Below are 14,180 nucleotides of genomic sequence, written 5' to 3'. Positions count from 1 at the left end.
GGGGAGTCAGTTATGAACAAAATCTTATTTACAATTACAGCCTAGGAACAGTGGGTTAACTGCCTTGTTCAGAACAACAGATTTGTATCTTGTTAGCTCAGGGATTCGATCTGAACACCTTTCAGTTATTGATCCAATGCTCAAACCACTAGGCTACCTACATTGACCTCATGGTGAAATACCTAAGCGGCTTCGTTCCTCTCCGGCAACTGAGTTAGGAACAACGCCTTCTTTGGACACTGTGTTAACTAACCTCCAGACGAGCTTCAATGCCATACAACTTTCCTTCCGTGGCCTCCAACTGCTCTTAAATGCAAGTAAAACGAAATGCATGCTCTTCAACCAATGGCTGCCCACACCTGCCCGCCCGTCCAGCATCACTAGTCTGGACGGTTCTAACATAGAATATGTGGACAACTAGAAATACCTAGTTGTCTGGCTGGACTGTCTCCTTCCAGACTCACATTAAGCATCTCCAATCCAAAATTAAATCTAGAATCGGCTTCCTATTTTGCAACAAAGCATCCTTCACTCATGCTGCCAAACATACCCTCTGACCATCCTACCCTCTGACCATCCTACCGATCCTCGACTTCGGCGATGTCATTTACAAAATAGCCTCCAACACTCTACTCAACAAATTGGATGCAGTTTACCATAGTGCCATCCGTTATGTCATCAAAGCCCCATATACTACCCACCACTGCGACCTGTACACTCTCGTTGGCTGGCCCTCGCTTCATACTCGTCACCAAACCAACTGGCTCCAGGTCATCTACAGGTCTTTGCTAGGTAAAGCCCCGCCTTATCTCAGCTCACTGGTCACCATAGCAGCACTCACCCGTAGCACGCGCTCCAGCAGGTATATCTCACTGGTCACCCCCAAAGCCAATTCCTCCTTCCAGTTCCCTGCTTTCAATGGCTGGAATGAACTGCAAAAATCACTGAAGCTGGAGACTCATATCTCCCTCACTAGCTTTAAGCACCAGCTGTCTGAGCAGCTGACAGATCACTGCACCTGTACTTAGCCCATATGTAAATAGTCCATCCAACTACCTCATCCCCATACTGTATATATTTATCTTGCTCCTTTGCACATTCTTCTTCTGCAGATCTATCACTCCAGTGTTTAATTGGTATATTGTAATTACTTCGCCACCATGACCTATTTATTGCCTTACCTCCCTTATCTTACCTCATCTGCACACACTGTATATAGACCTTTTCCACTGTATTATTGACTGTGTGTTTGTTTATTCCATGTGTTGTTGTATGTGTCGAACTGCTTTGCTTTATCTTGGCCAGGTCACAGATGTAAATGAGAACTTGTTCTCAACTAGCCAACTTGGTTAATTAAATAAAGGTGAAATATATATATATATATTAAATAGGCCAGTGACAAAAAAAACTCTCAATTTAATCCATGTAACACAAAAAAAGTTTGTGTGGGGGGGTGGGGGGTCAAGGGGTGTGAATACTTTCTGAAGGCACTGTAATGATGAAGAAGACAGTACAATAACAGTCGTTGACAGTGGTTAGATTTGGTAATGAGACACCATTTATTGGGCCTGAAGGATACAAAAATATATAGATAATAAACATGATCCATGTGAAAAGCAGCATGTACTGTAGATGTTAGATAATGAATGTTTTCACACCTTAATTACAGTACATAAGATTGTAACAGTGTATACTATTGTATGTGCGCATAATCGACCAGCATAAATGCTTTTATTCAACTTTAAAACACAATTCTGCAGGGCATATTACCTTTCAAATAACTTCACTAGGTTATATCCAACTGAAAATAAGACTGATAAAATAAGTTACCATTGAACTGCCATAATTAATTCACAATGTTTCCCTTCGCATAACTTGGAAACAAGGAATGTAGAAATGTTGCAGGCTACTGTCTACCTGCTTCTGCAATCAATGTATATGATCAAATGTACTTTAAACTAGGTTAACTTTTTCTTCTTCAACTCAAACTCGATATGAGTTTAAAGCTTACGGTATGATTCAAAGTCGAAAAAGATCCCGCATATATTAGGATGAAATTCTGTGACGTTTTAGGTGTTCGGCAGCGTTCCGGCAGGGTTTTCCCCCCGGTCTGTTCATCACACATGTTTTTCTTGAGGCTTGTCAAAGTTCCGTAGCCAAAGTCTTACGCCCCTTCGTCGGTGTTTGGTCAACAATAGGGGATCTGCAATGAAGTGCTTGTTGTCATTCAACGAGAGATGACTAGTTTTCATGCAGATGTTTAGAAATACTGCACCAAAAATCTTAGATGTAAATTTGCGCAACTAAGACCTCCTCAGAAAAAACGCAAAATGATTTACAGATTAATTGAGACTATTTTGAGGAAGTGAGTGTACGGACTATGGCGTCTCAAGAGGTACAAATAGTAATATTTCCACTTCTTTCTAATTTTTCAAATTAGGTAATTTTAAGTGAGTATGCGAGCACAGACGTTCACTTCGCCTGGCCGAGTTCTGCTAGGAGCAAACCGAACCTATGTATGCGGACGCCTTTAGTGCGTAAACTCCAACTGATCTCTAAAATATATTTAATGGAGACACAGCTGAGAATAGTTACTTGATGTATGGTCGAGAGAGATAGCTGAGCTTTCAGCTGGGGAGTAAACCTGGAAGGCCTTAAGAGTAAAATTGGGAAATAAGCACTTTTACACAAGGTAGTTATCTGTGCATAGTAATATTTTTCATTGTAAGGTATCTTTTTGTGCATACAACGGCCAGCATGTGAATACCAAGGCCAATAAAAGGCTCAAAATCAACAAACATATGTACACAGATGTTGTTATGAGTTACACCAACCAAACGGAGGTATGTGTGTCAGTGCTCTGATGCTCGCTTTAAGTCCTATAGGGGGCAGTCTCGGAGCTTCTTTACTATTTCATGGATGGGTTCCTGTGTGTTCCTCAATCCATCCTTCCACTCCTGGGGTACAGATCCACCCGTGTACCCTGCCCTCGCCCCCAGCAGAGCCCCCAAAGCAGAACCCCTGTTGCAGTTCTCTCCTGAAAAAGACACAGACACTTTAGACTGACAATTCTCAAAACACACACCTTAAAACAGATGAATTGGCACCACAAGAAAACAAACAAACTTACCGCCACAATTGGTGTTTGCCAGGATCCCTCCATGAGGGTCGTTGTGAAACTCATGTGCTAGGTAGAACATACTACTGAGGGCACCTATAAAGGACACACAAACTTCTATTAGACTCAGTGGACACTTGCATCACACACGTAAATGGAACTAAATCACACTGCTGTGGATAGGTAGACAGAGAGTGATAGACACCTCGGGTGTAGCAGGCCATGCCAAGCATTTCCACTGCACTCTGGTGAACCTTGAGCCCCTCTGCAGAAGAGGTTGGAAACCTGGCTGCTTTCTGTATGTAGGGCTTGCAAGTGTCCCATGCGTCCAGGTCGAGTGACTTGAGGGCGGCCTCCGCTTGCTGCTTCAGACACGCCCCATTCAGAGTGGCATGGAGGGCTCGGGCGTACAGCGTCACATATTTCTCCACCTTGGGGTGGGGGTGGGTGAGCCGGACAAACTCTACCGCTGCAGACACCTGGGAGAGGAAGAGAGAAAGCACAGTAAAAGAGGGGGAGAGAGAGTGAGTTTCATTGGGAAAATATTAATTTCTTGTGTTCTCGTCTCCTTCTTAAAACCCATTGGAGGAGAAGTTCAACGGTCCCTCCCCTCTGACCTTCTCATCCAATGGGTTTTGAGATAAGGCAAGGAGAGAAGGATCAAGGAAATGCAATTGAGATTCTCCTATTCAAATATTCCAAAAAGGGGTGGGTGCAACACTTGCAGCTTGGTCCTCATTGGCTGTGGCAGAGAGAAGCACAAAGGGGATGGCCATGGGGAGGCAGCCAATAGCGTCTAGCTGGCTGTCAGGGACTGACGCGTTCATCTTCTGCTGGTAGCGCTGCTCTGCAAACTTCAACACCTGGAACACAAAGACAAGACACAAATGTAACAACTGGAACACATAGACAAGACACACAAACGTAACACCTGGAACACAAAGACAAGACACAAACGTAACATCTGGAACACAAAAGACAAGACACAAACGTAACACGTGGAACACATGGACAAGACACAAACGTAACACCTGGAACACAGGGACAAGACACAAACGTAACACCTGGAACACAGGGACAAGACACAAACGTAACACCTGGAACACAGGGACAAGACACAAACATAACACCTGGAACACAGGGACAAGACACAAACGTAACACCTGGAACACAGGGACAAGACACAAACGTAACACCTGGAACACAAAAGACAAGACACACAAACATAACACCTGGAACACATAGACAAGACACACAAACATAACACCTGGAACACATAGACAAGACACACAAACGTAACACCTGGAACACATAGACAAGACACACAAACGTAACACCTGGAACACATAGACAAGACACACAAACGTAACACCTGGAACACATAGACAAGACACACAAACGTAACACCTGGAACACAAAGACAAGACACAAACGTAACACCTGGAACACAGGGACAAGACACAAACGTAACACCTGGAACACAGACAAGACACAAACGTAACACCTGGAACACAAAGACAAGACACAAACGTGGAACACAGGGACAAGACACAAACGTAACACCTGGAACACAGGGACAAGACACAAACGTAACACCTGGAACACAGGGACAAGACACAAACGTAACACCTGGAACACAGGGACAAGACACAAACGTAACACCTGGAACACAGGGACAAGACACAAACATAACACCTGGAACACATAGACAAGACACACAAACGTAACACCTGGAACACATAGACAAGACACACAAACGTAACACCTGGAACACATAGACAAGACACACAAACGTAACACCTGGAACACATAGACAAGACACACAAACGTAACACCTGGAACACAAAGACAAGACACAAACGTAACACCTGGAACACAGGGACAAGACACAAACGTAACTCCTGGAACACAGGGACAAGACACAAACGTAACACCTGGAACACAGGGACAAGACACAAACGTAACACCTGGAACACATGGACAAGACACACAAACGTAACACCTGGAACACATAGACAAGACACACAAACGTAACACCTGGAACACATAGACAAGACACACAAACGTAACACCTGGAACACATAGACAAGACACACAAACATAACACCTGGGAAACATAGACAAGAAACACACACGTAACACCTGGAACACAAAGACAAGACACAAACGTAACACCTGGAACACATAGACAAGACATGACTAACACCTGGAACACATAGACAAGACAAACTGAGACACTGTCTGGTTAGGTGTGTAATCTTGCATGTATGCATGCATGTGCGTGTGCATTACCTTGCTGGAGGAAGTGGGTCTGGGGTCTTGCCAGTCGGAGAAGAATGCTCTGTGGAAGGACTCTGCGTAGGTGTCTCCATGTGTTCCTGGCGTGGTCATGAAGTGTACGTAATCAGCCAGCACCGCCCCCCTCGCCGCTGGTTCTGCCACGCTGGCAAACTTCCCCCCTGTCAGGGCCTGTGCCACCCTCAGGGAGCAGATGGCATTCAGGGTATTCTCACCTGCTTGGAGACCTGCACAGAGATAGAGGTATACTTAACTGAATAATTGATCATATGTATTGTCAATAGTTATTTTCCTTACAGAACTGCTTTTAAAGATATATACAGACCAAGGTCAGAGACAGTTACTTTTTTCATTTAGTTACATTCATTCCTGAGATGAACTGAAATGAAGTGAGTAGTGAGCACCTTGGTGATAGTGGACTGATCCACCTGATGCCTTCCAGAACTTGAGCTTGTTATGGAGGATTACGCTACCCACAACATGGGGTCTGTTCCCACCAGAGGACCATGCAGTGCGACCGCTCCCCGCTATGGACCGGAGGGAAAGAGAGAACAGATTAAGGATACACTCAGTTTGATGAACATCAGGTGAAGAATGAATGCTCTTGCATATATCAAACACTCATGTCATGTCATAATTCATGACCAATAAACAACTCATTTTCAAATTCAGTAAAGGGTGATGTTAACATACCTGAGTTGGAGAGGGTGAGGATGCTGGACGGATGTCTGTTGTTGGGTGCGTTGAAGCCGGTGATCCATCCTCCAAAATCTCTCTTGATGTCATCGATGTTGTAGTACCAGTGCGCAGGCATGGACATGGCGTCGGCGGCACACATTCCCCACAGCGCCTCTCCCACCGACCTTCGCACCTGGGTCATCTCGGCTAGAGACTGGTGTCGTTACTTCAGAAATCAAACACAAAAACATGTATATTTAAATAATAATAGTAGTCTATGTTCAGATGGGTTACCCTGTGGCTACTGGTGCTCGAGGAGGCTATATATGTAACGTTATGCGAGCTGTAATAAAGAGTTCAAACGTGGACATAGACAGGACAGAATTCATTGACATTGTTTAGTGGTTTAAGAAACATATGCGGTCCTACCGTATAAATGTCCAATTGTAGAATGATCCTCACCCTATTGAAGGTGTAGTTTCTGCTGCACGTATGAACACCAGAATGCGCATAATAATGTCGATATAGAACTTGCGTAAATGCATTATTGCTGTGTTACAAAACTACACAGGGTCGTATTCACTTGACACCAAACGGATCAAAACCTAAACTAAACCTACCTAAACTTGTCCAATAAGAAATTCGTTGTCCTTGCAAAACGTTTCCGTTGCAAAACGTTTTGCTCGAATGAATAGACCTAGAAAATAGCCCGCTACATAACCAGAGTTTGACATAACTACCAATTTACATATTGTAACCGTAAGACAATCAACTGTACATACGTCCCTCAACTTGCAAGATGACGAACATTAAAGTTGAAGAATGTTTGATATTCGTAGTCAAATTTAACTGTTTCACTTTTCAACTGGGTCAATTCATGAAAAACTAATGGAGAATAGATATATATTCAGTTTTAAAAAGGAGACATTAAATATTGAAACGTTTGTCTCAAGCGAATGTAAAATTGGTAAATTCATCTGATTCCCATTCCTTTGTTACGAAACTGTGGATTTGCAGATCGGTAATATGTTGGATTTGTCTTCTATATGAACAAAATAGTGAAGTGCATTATGGGTATTCGAATTTCATCAATGGAAGTAGACAAAGTAAAATGTATCGATACTATCAGGTTTAAATAGATAAGGCAGTAGGTACATTAGCTTATTTTTTGAACGAACTGTAAATTGGTGTCGACACTTGTATAATAATGCTTTTTGCAAGCAACTTCCTGAAATCAATGCATGCAGCATAGCAAAGATAGCTAGAGATCTAGCTAACGTTGTTACTTACAACATCCTTACTAGTGTACGTTAGCTGGTAGTACTAGCTAGGCCATCGACGTTGGATACCAACAATATATATGTAACTAGGTTGGTCTTTGGTAGGCTACATATCCGGCATAATATTGACTATGTGCTTAGCCAATTGCACATTTTCTTAGCAGGTATCAGAGGAATTCATAACGAGCTGACCATCCATCAATATTGAAAATGGATGGGTCAGAGAAAACAGAAGTTGGTGAGGAATTTTCACTTATACTGTTATATTGTTTATAGTTTCACATACATTTAATCCAGTTTGAAAGATGGACCCAGTTGTTGTTGGAGATCATCATGCAAATGATTTGTTCCTGACATTTTTTGCTCTGATTTCAGCGAGGGCAAAGTCATTCTGGGTGCAGGTGGACGTGGAAGAAACATTTGATGAGCTGTATGAATATCTGACACACCTGAAGCATGCCATCAAGACCTGCACTGCTACAGACAGAGGTACCATATATACAGTACACACACATACACATACTGGCCATTGATGCAATAATTGTTCTGTTTTTGTTTTAGAATATGTCCAGGGGATGAATATGATTACCTTATTGGATTCTGGGCTGATTGTGACACCGGCAACTACAGGCCCAGCTACAACTACAGCCCCAGCTACAACTACAGCCCCTGCCACTGGGAATGAGTCTTTTGTGGAGGTGGTTATTGGTGCAGGTACATAGCCTACTTCACGCCCAGTATATCATTATAGTATCTCTGACTGTGAGGTTTGGATTGATTGAATCCAAACGTGGTCTGTGAGCTATCCCAATATCTCAGTTTGCTGCTAGCCTAACATCTTCCCAATATCTGTCCACCACACAGAAATCCTCACAGTTTCAGTCCCTGACATTGACGACCCTCAGACTCCACTGCCCCCCCAACAGACAGAGCCCATATCCCCTCCCTCACCCCTCCGTTACGATGGCTCCATCATCCCCCTGTCGCCCCCCTACCCCAACAGAGAGGACCTCATGACTCCCCTGCTGCCCCTCCAGCTCCCCTACCAGTTCCATACCTGCAGCCAGGCCTGTGTGCCCCACCTGCCCCCGTCCGCACACCACTTCCGGGGCCACAACCCTCTCAGGATCCCACTACTCTGCTCCTTCCAGCGGCAGTGTGCTCCCACCCCACCTCTCACTACTGGGATTGAGACCGATTGTGATGGGACTGAACCAGACTCTAAGGGGAGGGCTCTGAGAATTCTGAGGGTGCAGAGTTGGACTCTGAGGTCATGGCGCGGGGTGTTGTTTACAAGGCTCCCTGTGGGCTGAGTCTCTGCACCCCAGGGGAGGTGCTATGTTTTCTGGTTGCCACAGAGAGTCACGGCGTTCTGCAGGTGGACGACTTCACCTTTGACCCCCTGGTGCAGTTGGAGTGTCTGCGGCCACCGCAGTGGCGCCCACCCGGGCTAGCTGAGAGGGACCTGAGCCGGGGGTCAGAGCCAACGCCGGTGGAGTTGTGCCTGCAGGAGGAAGGAGTGCGGCCGGAGGACTTCCGCTACAGGAAGGAGCGTTGGCCTCACGGCTGTTTCCTCAGTTCGGGCCCGCTGTTCACCACCTGCTGCGACTGCACTGACGGCTGTGGTGATGCGGAGAGCTGCGCCTGCGCTTGTCTGACCCCAGGTGGCAAACACTACTCCCACCAGAGGCTGTCTGAGCATGTGCCCAAAGGGTGAGTTGGGCTGGGCGTCTGGTCCTTGTCAGCAATCCTGTTGTGTTCATGTCTTTTGTGTATCTATTGTGCCTGGTGAGTGCATGCCATTACCAACTACTCATGAGATATGTATCTGTGTGTGTCTGCTAGGCTGTACGAATGCGGTCCTTGGTGTGGGTGTGACCGTGGTATGTGCCAGAACCGTGTGGTTCAGCGGGGTCTGCGTGTCCGGCTGCAGGTCTTCCCCACCGGAAACAAAGGATGGGGGGTGCGTTGCCGTGACGACCTGGACAGGGGCACGTTCGTGTGCACATACGCAGGTAGGGGAAACTGACAGTTTGGTCCTGTAAGCTTAAAATGATTGTTCAGCAAAAATGTACATATAGTGGCTTGCGAAAATATTTCACCCCCTTGGCATTTTTCCTATTTTGTTGCCTTACAACCTGGAATTAAAATGTATTTTTTGGGGGGATTGTATCATTTGATTTACACAACACTTTGAAGATGCTAAATATATTTTTTCGTGAAACACACAAGAACTTGAGCATGCATAACTATTCACCCCCCCAAAGTCAATACTTTGTAGAGCCACCTTTTGCAGCAATTATAGCTGCAAGTCTCTTGGGGTATGTCACTATAAGCTTGGCACATCTAGCCACTGACATTTTTGCCCATTCCTCAAGGCAAAACTGCTCCAGCTCCTTCAAGTCGGATGGATTCCACTGGAGTACAGCAGTCTTAGTCGTACCACAAATTCTCAATTGGATTGAGGTCTGGGCTTTGACTAGACCATTTCAAGACATTTCAATGTTTTCCCTTAAACCACTCGAGTGTTGCTTTAGCAGTAGGTGGTGAACCTCCGCCCCAGTCCCAAATCTCTGGAAGACTGAAACAGGTCTCCCTCAAGAATTTCCCCATATTTATCACCATCCATCATTCCTTCAATTCTGACCAATTTCCCAGTACTTGCCGATTAAAAATATCCCCACAGCATAATGCTACCACCACCATGCTTCAATGTGGGGATGGGTTTGTGCCAGACACAGCGTTTTCCTTGATGCCATAAAGCTCAATTTTAGTCTCATCTGACCAGAGTACCTTATTCCATATGTTTGGGGAGTCTCCCACATGCCTTTTGGCAAACGCCAAACGTGTTTGCTTAATTTTTTTATTTAAGCAATAGCTTTTTTCTGGCAACTCCTCCATAAAGCCCAGCTCTGTGGAGTGTACGGCTTAACGTGGTCCTATAGACAGATACTCCAACCTCCGCTGTGGAAGCTCCTTAGTGTTCATGGTGCTACTTGCTTGGTGGTGCTACTTGCTTGGTGGTGTTGCAGACTCTGGGGCCTGTCAGAACAGGTGTATATATACTGAGATCATGTGACAGATCATGTGACACTTAGATTGCACACAGGTGGACTTTATTTAACTAATTATGTGACTTCTGAAGGTAATTGGTTGCACCAGATCTTATTTAGGGGCTTCATAGCAAAGAGGGTGAATACATATTCACGCACCACTTTTCTGTTTTGAATTTTTATTTTCGTAAACATATTTTTTTTATTTCACTTCACCAATTTGGACTATTTTGTGTATGTCCATTACATTAAAGTACAGGTTGTAATGCAACAAAATAAGAAAAACACCAAGGGGGATGAATACTTTGGCAAGGCTCAACTGTGGATTCAAATCAAGGATCTGAAACTTTATTAACTTCCCTTCCTTTCAGGTGTAGTTCTCAGGGCAGGACTGGACTCCGATGAGCCCCTCCCACCCAAGCGCCAGAAGGCGGACCTTCCCTCCGACGACGAGGTGGAGGTGGTAGATGAGTGGCTGGCGCCGGCAGGGGAGGGACGAGCACCTGCAGAGACCCTGGAGCCCTCGCCCCCCTCCTCACCTCCTGACAGGCTTCATGTGCCCGTTATCCAGAGGCCCGGGGTGGAGCTTTCTCCACAGATACAAGCCGTGTTGGTGGGAAACTCCCTGCCAGTCCAACCTCTCACAGGTACTGGAAACTGGGCCAACGGATGCTTCAAGGGGCTTCATTGTTCCATTAGCCTGGTTACACCAGACTGACAGCTGCACTCACCATTGTTCCACTGGTTTAACCAGGCTATGGTTCCCAATGATGAACATTGAGAAACGAGGCATTATGCGTGCCTAGATAGTATGCAGTATAACTTATTTTCTTTCCTGTTACACTTTTCCTTCTTCAGGCATGGAGGTTGAGGGGGGTGTGGAGCAAGAGAATGGGGTACAGAAGCCACAGCTGAATTCCCAACCACACATGAAAGAAGTGGATGTGAAGCTGTCTGTGTCCACAAGCCCCAAAAAACTTGGCCCAAAGCAGAACCCTATGGAGCACCTGTATTACGTAGATGCCACGAAGGAGGGGAACGTGGGAAGGTTCATAAATGTAGGTGTATGACGGTGTGACTATCTACTCCCATTCTTTAACCCACCCACTCATAACCTCTGACAACTTGTCTCTACAGCACAGCTGCGACCCCAACCTATTTGTGCAGAACGTCTTCACTGACTCTCATGATCCAAACTTCCCCGTCATCGCCTTCTTCACCAGCAAGTAAGTGTCCTGAATAGTCCCTTTTTAATGGGTAATGGTTTTGTGATAAAACTACGCGATGGGTTGATATATCAGTACCAATAGCAGATTTAGCTTTTTCTATATTTTCTTGCAGAGTGGTGAAGGCGGGGACTGAGTTGACCTGGAACTATTCCCACAGCCCTGACAGTGACCTGGAACAGAAAGTGACATGTCAGTGTGGCTGTGAAGGCTGTCAGGGACTGCTGGCCTGAACCTTGAGATGAACACAAAACAAAATACTCCTTTATAGCCTGCTTCTAGACCAATTACATAGTCAGTTTGAGCTGTAAACAAATCTGCCTTCAGACCAGGCCACAATGACCCCAAGATGTGTATGATGGTGGACAACCAGTTATGCTTTGCCCTCATCACCTGTGTCTATTAACCTGTAAATGGGCCTTTGTACACTTAATAAAAAATAAACTCAGCAAAAAAAGAAATGTCCTCTCACTGTCAACTGCATTTATTTTCAGCAAACTTAACATGTATAAATATTTGTACGAACATAACAAGATTCAACAACTGAGACATAAACTGAACAAGTTCCACAGATGTGACTAACAGAAATGAAATAAAGTGTCCCTGAACAAAGGGGGGTCAAAAGCAACAGTCAGTATCTGGTGTGGCCACCAGCTGTATTAGGTACTGCAGTGCATCTCCTCCTAATGGACTGCACCAGATTTGCCAGTTCTTGCTGTGAGATGTTACCCCACTCTTCCACCAAGGCACCTGCAAGTTCCCGGACATTTCTAGGGGGAATGGTCCTAGCCCTCACCCTCCGATCCAACAGGTCCCAGACGTGCTCAATGGGATTGAGATCCAGGCTCTTCGCTGGCCATGGCAGAACACTGACATTCCTGTCTTGCAGGAAATCGTGCACAGACCGAGCAAAATGGCTGGTGGCATTGTCATGCTTGAGGGTCATGTCAGGATGAGCCTGCAGGAAGGGTACCACACGAGGGAGGAGGATGTCTTCCTTGTAACGCACAGCGTTGAGATTGCCTTCAATGACAACAAGCTCAGTCCGATGATGCTGTGACACACCGCCCCAGACCATGACGGACCCTCCACCTCCAAATCGATCCCGCGCCAGAGTACAGGTCTCGGTGTAACGCTCATTCCTTCGACGATAAACGGAAATCCCACCATCACCCCGGTGAGACAAAACTGCAACTCGTCATTGAAGTGCACTTTTTCCCAGTCCTGTCAGGTCCAGCGACGGCGGGTTTGTGCCCATAGACTACGTTGTTGCCAGTGATGTCTGAGGGTGGGACACACCATTATTGATGCTGAAACTGACAGTCGTTCTCCTCATCAATTTGGCTCGGCAACATTTACTGATCATTATTTAGTGATCATTTACTGATCTCCCTACCACTGAGGAAGTACAGGAAGTACAGTTCCCGCTCAGCCCAGTCAAAACTGTTCGCTGCTCTGGCCCCCCAATGGTGGAACAAACTCCCTCACGACGCCAGGACAGCGGAGTCAATCACCACCTTCCGGAGACACCTGAAACCCCACCTCTTTAAGGAATACCTAGGATAGGATAAAGTAATCCCTCTCACCCCCCCTTAAAAGATTTAGATGCACTATTGTAAAGTGGCTGCTCCACTGGATGTCATAAGGTGAATGCACCAATTTGTAAGTCGCTCTGGATAAGAGCGTCTGCTAAATGACTTAAATGTAATGTAAATGTCTGGTGAGGACCTGCCTTACAACAGGCCTACAAGCCCTCAGTCCAGCCTCTCTCAGCCTATTGCGGACAGTCTGAGCACTGATGGAGGGATTGTGTGTTCCTGGTGTAACTGGCAGTTGTTGTTGCCATCCTGTACCTGTGTGATGTTCGGATATTCCGATCCTGTGCTGTCCTGTCTCCCTGTAGTGCTGTCTTAGGCGTCTCAGTTTATTGCCCTGGCCACATCTGCAGTCCTCATGCCTCCTTGCAGCATGCCTAAGGCACATTCACACATGAGTAGGGACCCTGTGCATCTTTCTTTTGGTGTTTTTCAGAGTCAGTAGAAAGGCCTCTTTTAGTGTCCTAGGTTTTCATAACTGTGACCTTAATTGCCTACCGTCTTTAAGCTGTTAGTGTCTTAACGACCGTTCCACAGGTGCATGATCATTAATTGTTTATGGTCCATTGAACAAGCATGGGAAACAGTATGTAAACACTTTACAATGAAGATCTGTTAAATTATTTGGATTTTTATGAATTCTCTTTGAAATACAGGGTCCTGAAAAAGGGATGTTTCTTTTTATAAATGCAACATGTAACATTTTCATTGATTTGACTGAGTTACAGTTCATATGAGGAAATCAGTCAATTGAAATAAATGTATTAGGCCCTAAACTATGGATTTTACATGACTGGGAGTACAGTAAATGATGTTGGAGGCAGCTTATGGTAGAGTAATGAACATTTGTCTGGCAACAGTTCTGTTGGCAGGTAGCCTAGCACTTAAGCACGTTGGGCTAGTAACTGAAAGGTTGCTGGTTCAAATCCCAA

At 45.3% G+C, this 14,180-nt stretch overlaps 2 protein-coding genes across 3 annotated transcripts; one reads left to right on the top strand and one right to left on the bottom strand.

The window, feature by feature from the left end:
- Positions 1–1,535: 1,535 nt before the first annotated feature.
- On the bottom strand, positions 1,536–7,113 carry LOC115123403 (uncharacterized). 2 transcript variants are annotated; one of them, XM_029652742.2, is made up of 8 exons: positions 6,524–7,113; positions 6,110–6,320; positions 5,821–5,943; positions 5,411–5,643; positions 3,844–3,981; positions 3,324–3,597; positions 3,131–3,214; positions 1,536–3,037 (listed from the first exon to the last, which is right to left on the bottom strand). In XM_029652742.2, the coding sequence occupies exons 2-8, from the start codon at positions 6,294–6,296 to the stop codon at positions 2,880–2,882; spliced, it is 1,197 nt and encodes a 398-aa protein (XP_029508602.2). In that variant the 5' UTR covers positions 6,297–6,320; positions 6,524–7,113; the 3' UTR covers positions 1,536–2,879. The 2 variants fall into 2 exon arrangements, with proteins under 2 accessions (XP_029508602.2, XP_064870831.1); XM_065014759.1 differs by having other exon boundaries at positions 6,557–7,113.
- Positions 7,114–7,144: 31 nt separating this feature from the next.
- Positions 7,145–12,118, top strand: setdb2 (SET domain bifurcated histone lysine methyltransferase 2). Its single transcript, XM_065014755.1, is given in 11 exon segments — positions 7,145–7,241; positions 7,536–7,612; positions 7,750–7,863; positions 7,936–8,088; positions 8,239–8,595; positions 8,598–9,087; positions 9,220–9,389; positions 10,799–11,074; positions 11,286–11,485; positions 11,565–11,653; positions 11,769–12,118. Coding segments are annotated over 10 exon segments (1,995 nt in total). The 5' UTR covers positions 7,145–7,241; positions 7,536–7,584; the 3' UTR covers positions 11,887–12,118.
- Positions 12,119–14,180: the final 2,062 nt, after the last annotated feature.

Source organism: Oncorhynchus nerka, unplaced genomic scaffold (genome assembly GCF_034236695.1).
Source record: "Oncorhynchus nerka isolate Pitt River unplaced genomic scaffold, Oner_Uvic_2.0 unplaced_scaffold_121___fragment_4___debris, whole genome shotgun sequence".
Lineage (NCBI taxonomy): Eukaryota > Metazoa > Chordata > Actinopteri > Salmoniformes > Salmonidae > Oncorhynchus > Oncorhynchus nerka.
Note: the sequence above shows the minus strand (reverse complement) of the source record. Positions and strands in the feature narration are given on the sequence as shown.

What these genes read in the sequence shown, in the direction of transcription:
- LOC115123403 (XM_029652742.2), bottom strand. Translation starts at nt 6,296, where the DNA reads ATGACCCAGGTGCGAAGGTCGGTGGGAGAGGCGCTGTGGGGAATGTGT. An exon ending in ATCAGTCCACTATCACCAAG is followed by an intron (nt 5,644 to 5,820) that starts GTGCTCACTACT and finishes ATCTCTGTGCAG; the next exon opens with GTCTCCAAGCAGGTGAGAAT. An exon ending in GGCAAACACCAATTGTGGCG is followed by an intron (nt 3,038 to 3,130) that starts GTAAGTTTGTTT and finishes TGTCTTTTTCAG; the next exon opens with GAGAGAACTGCAACAGGGGT.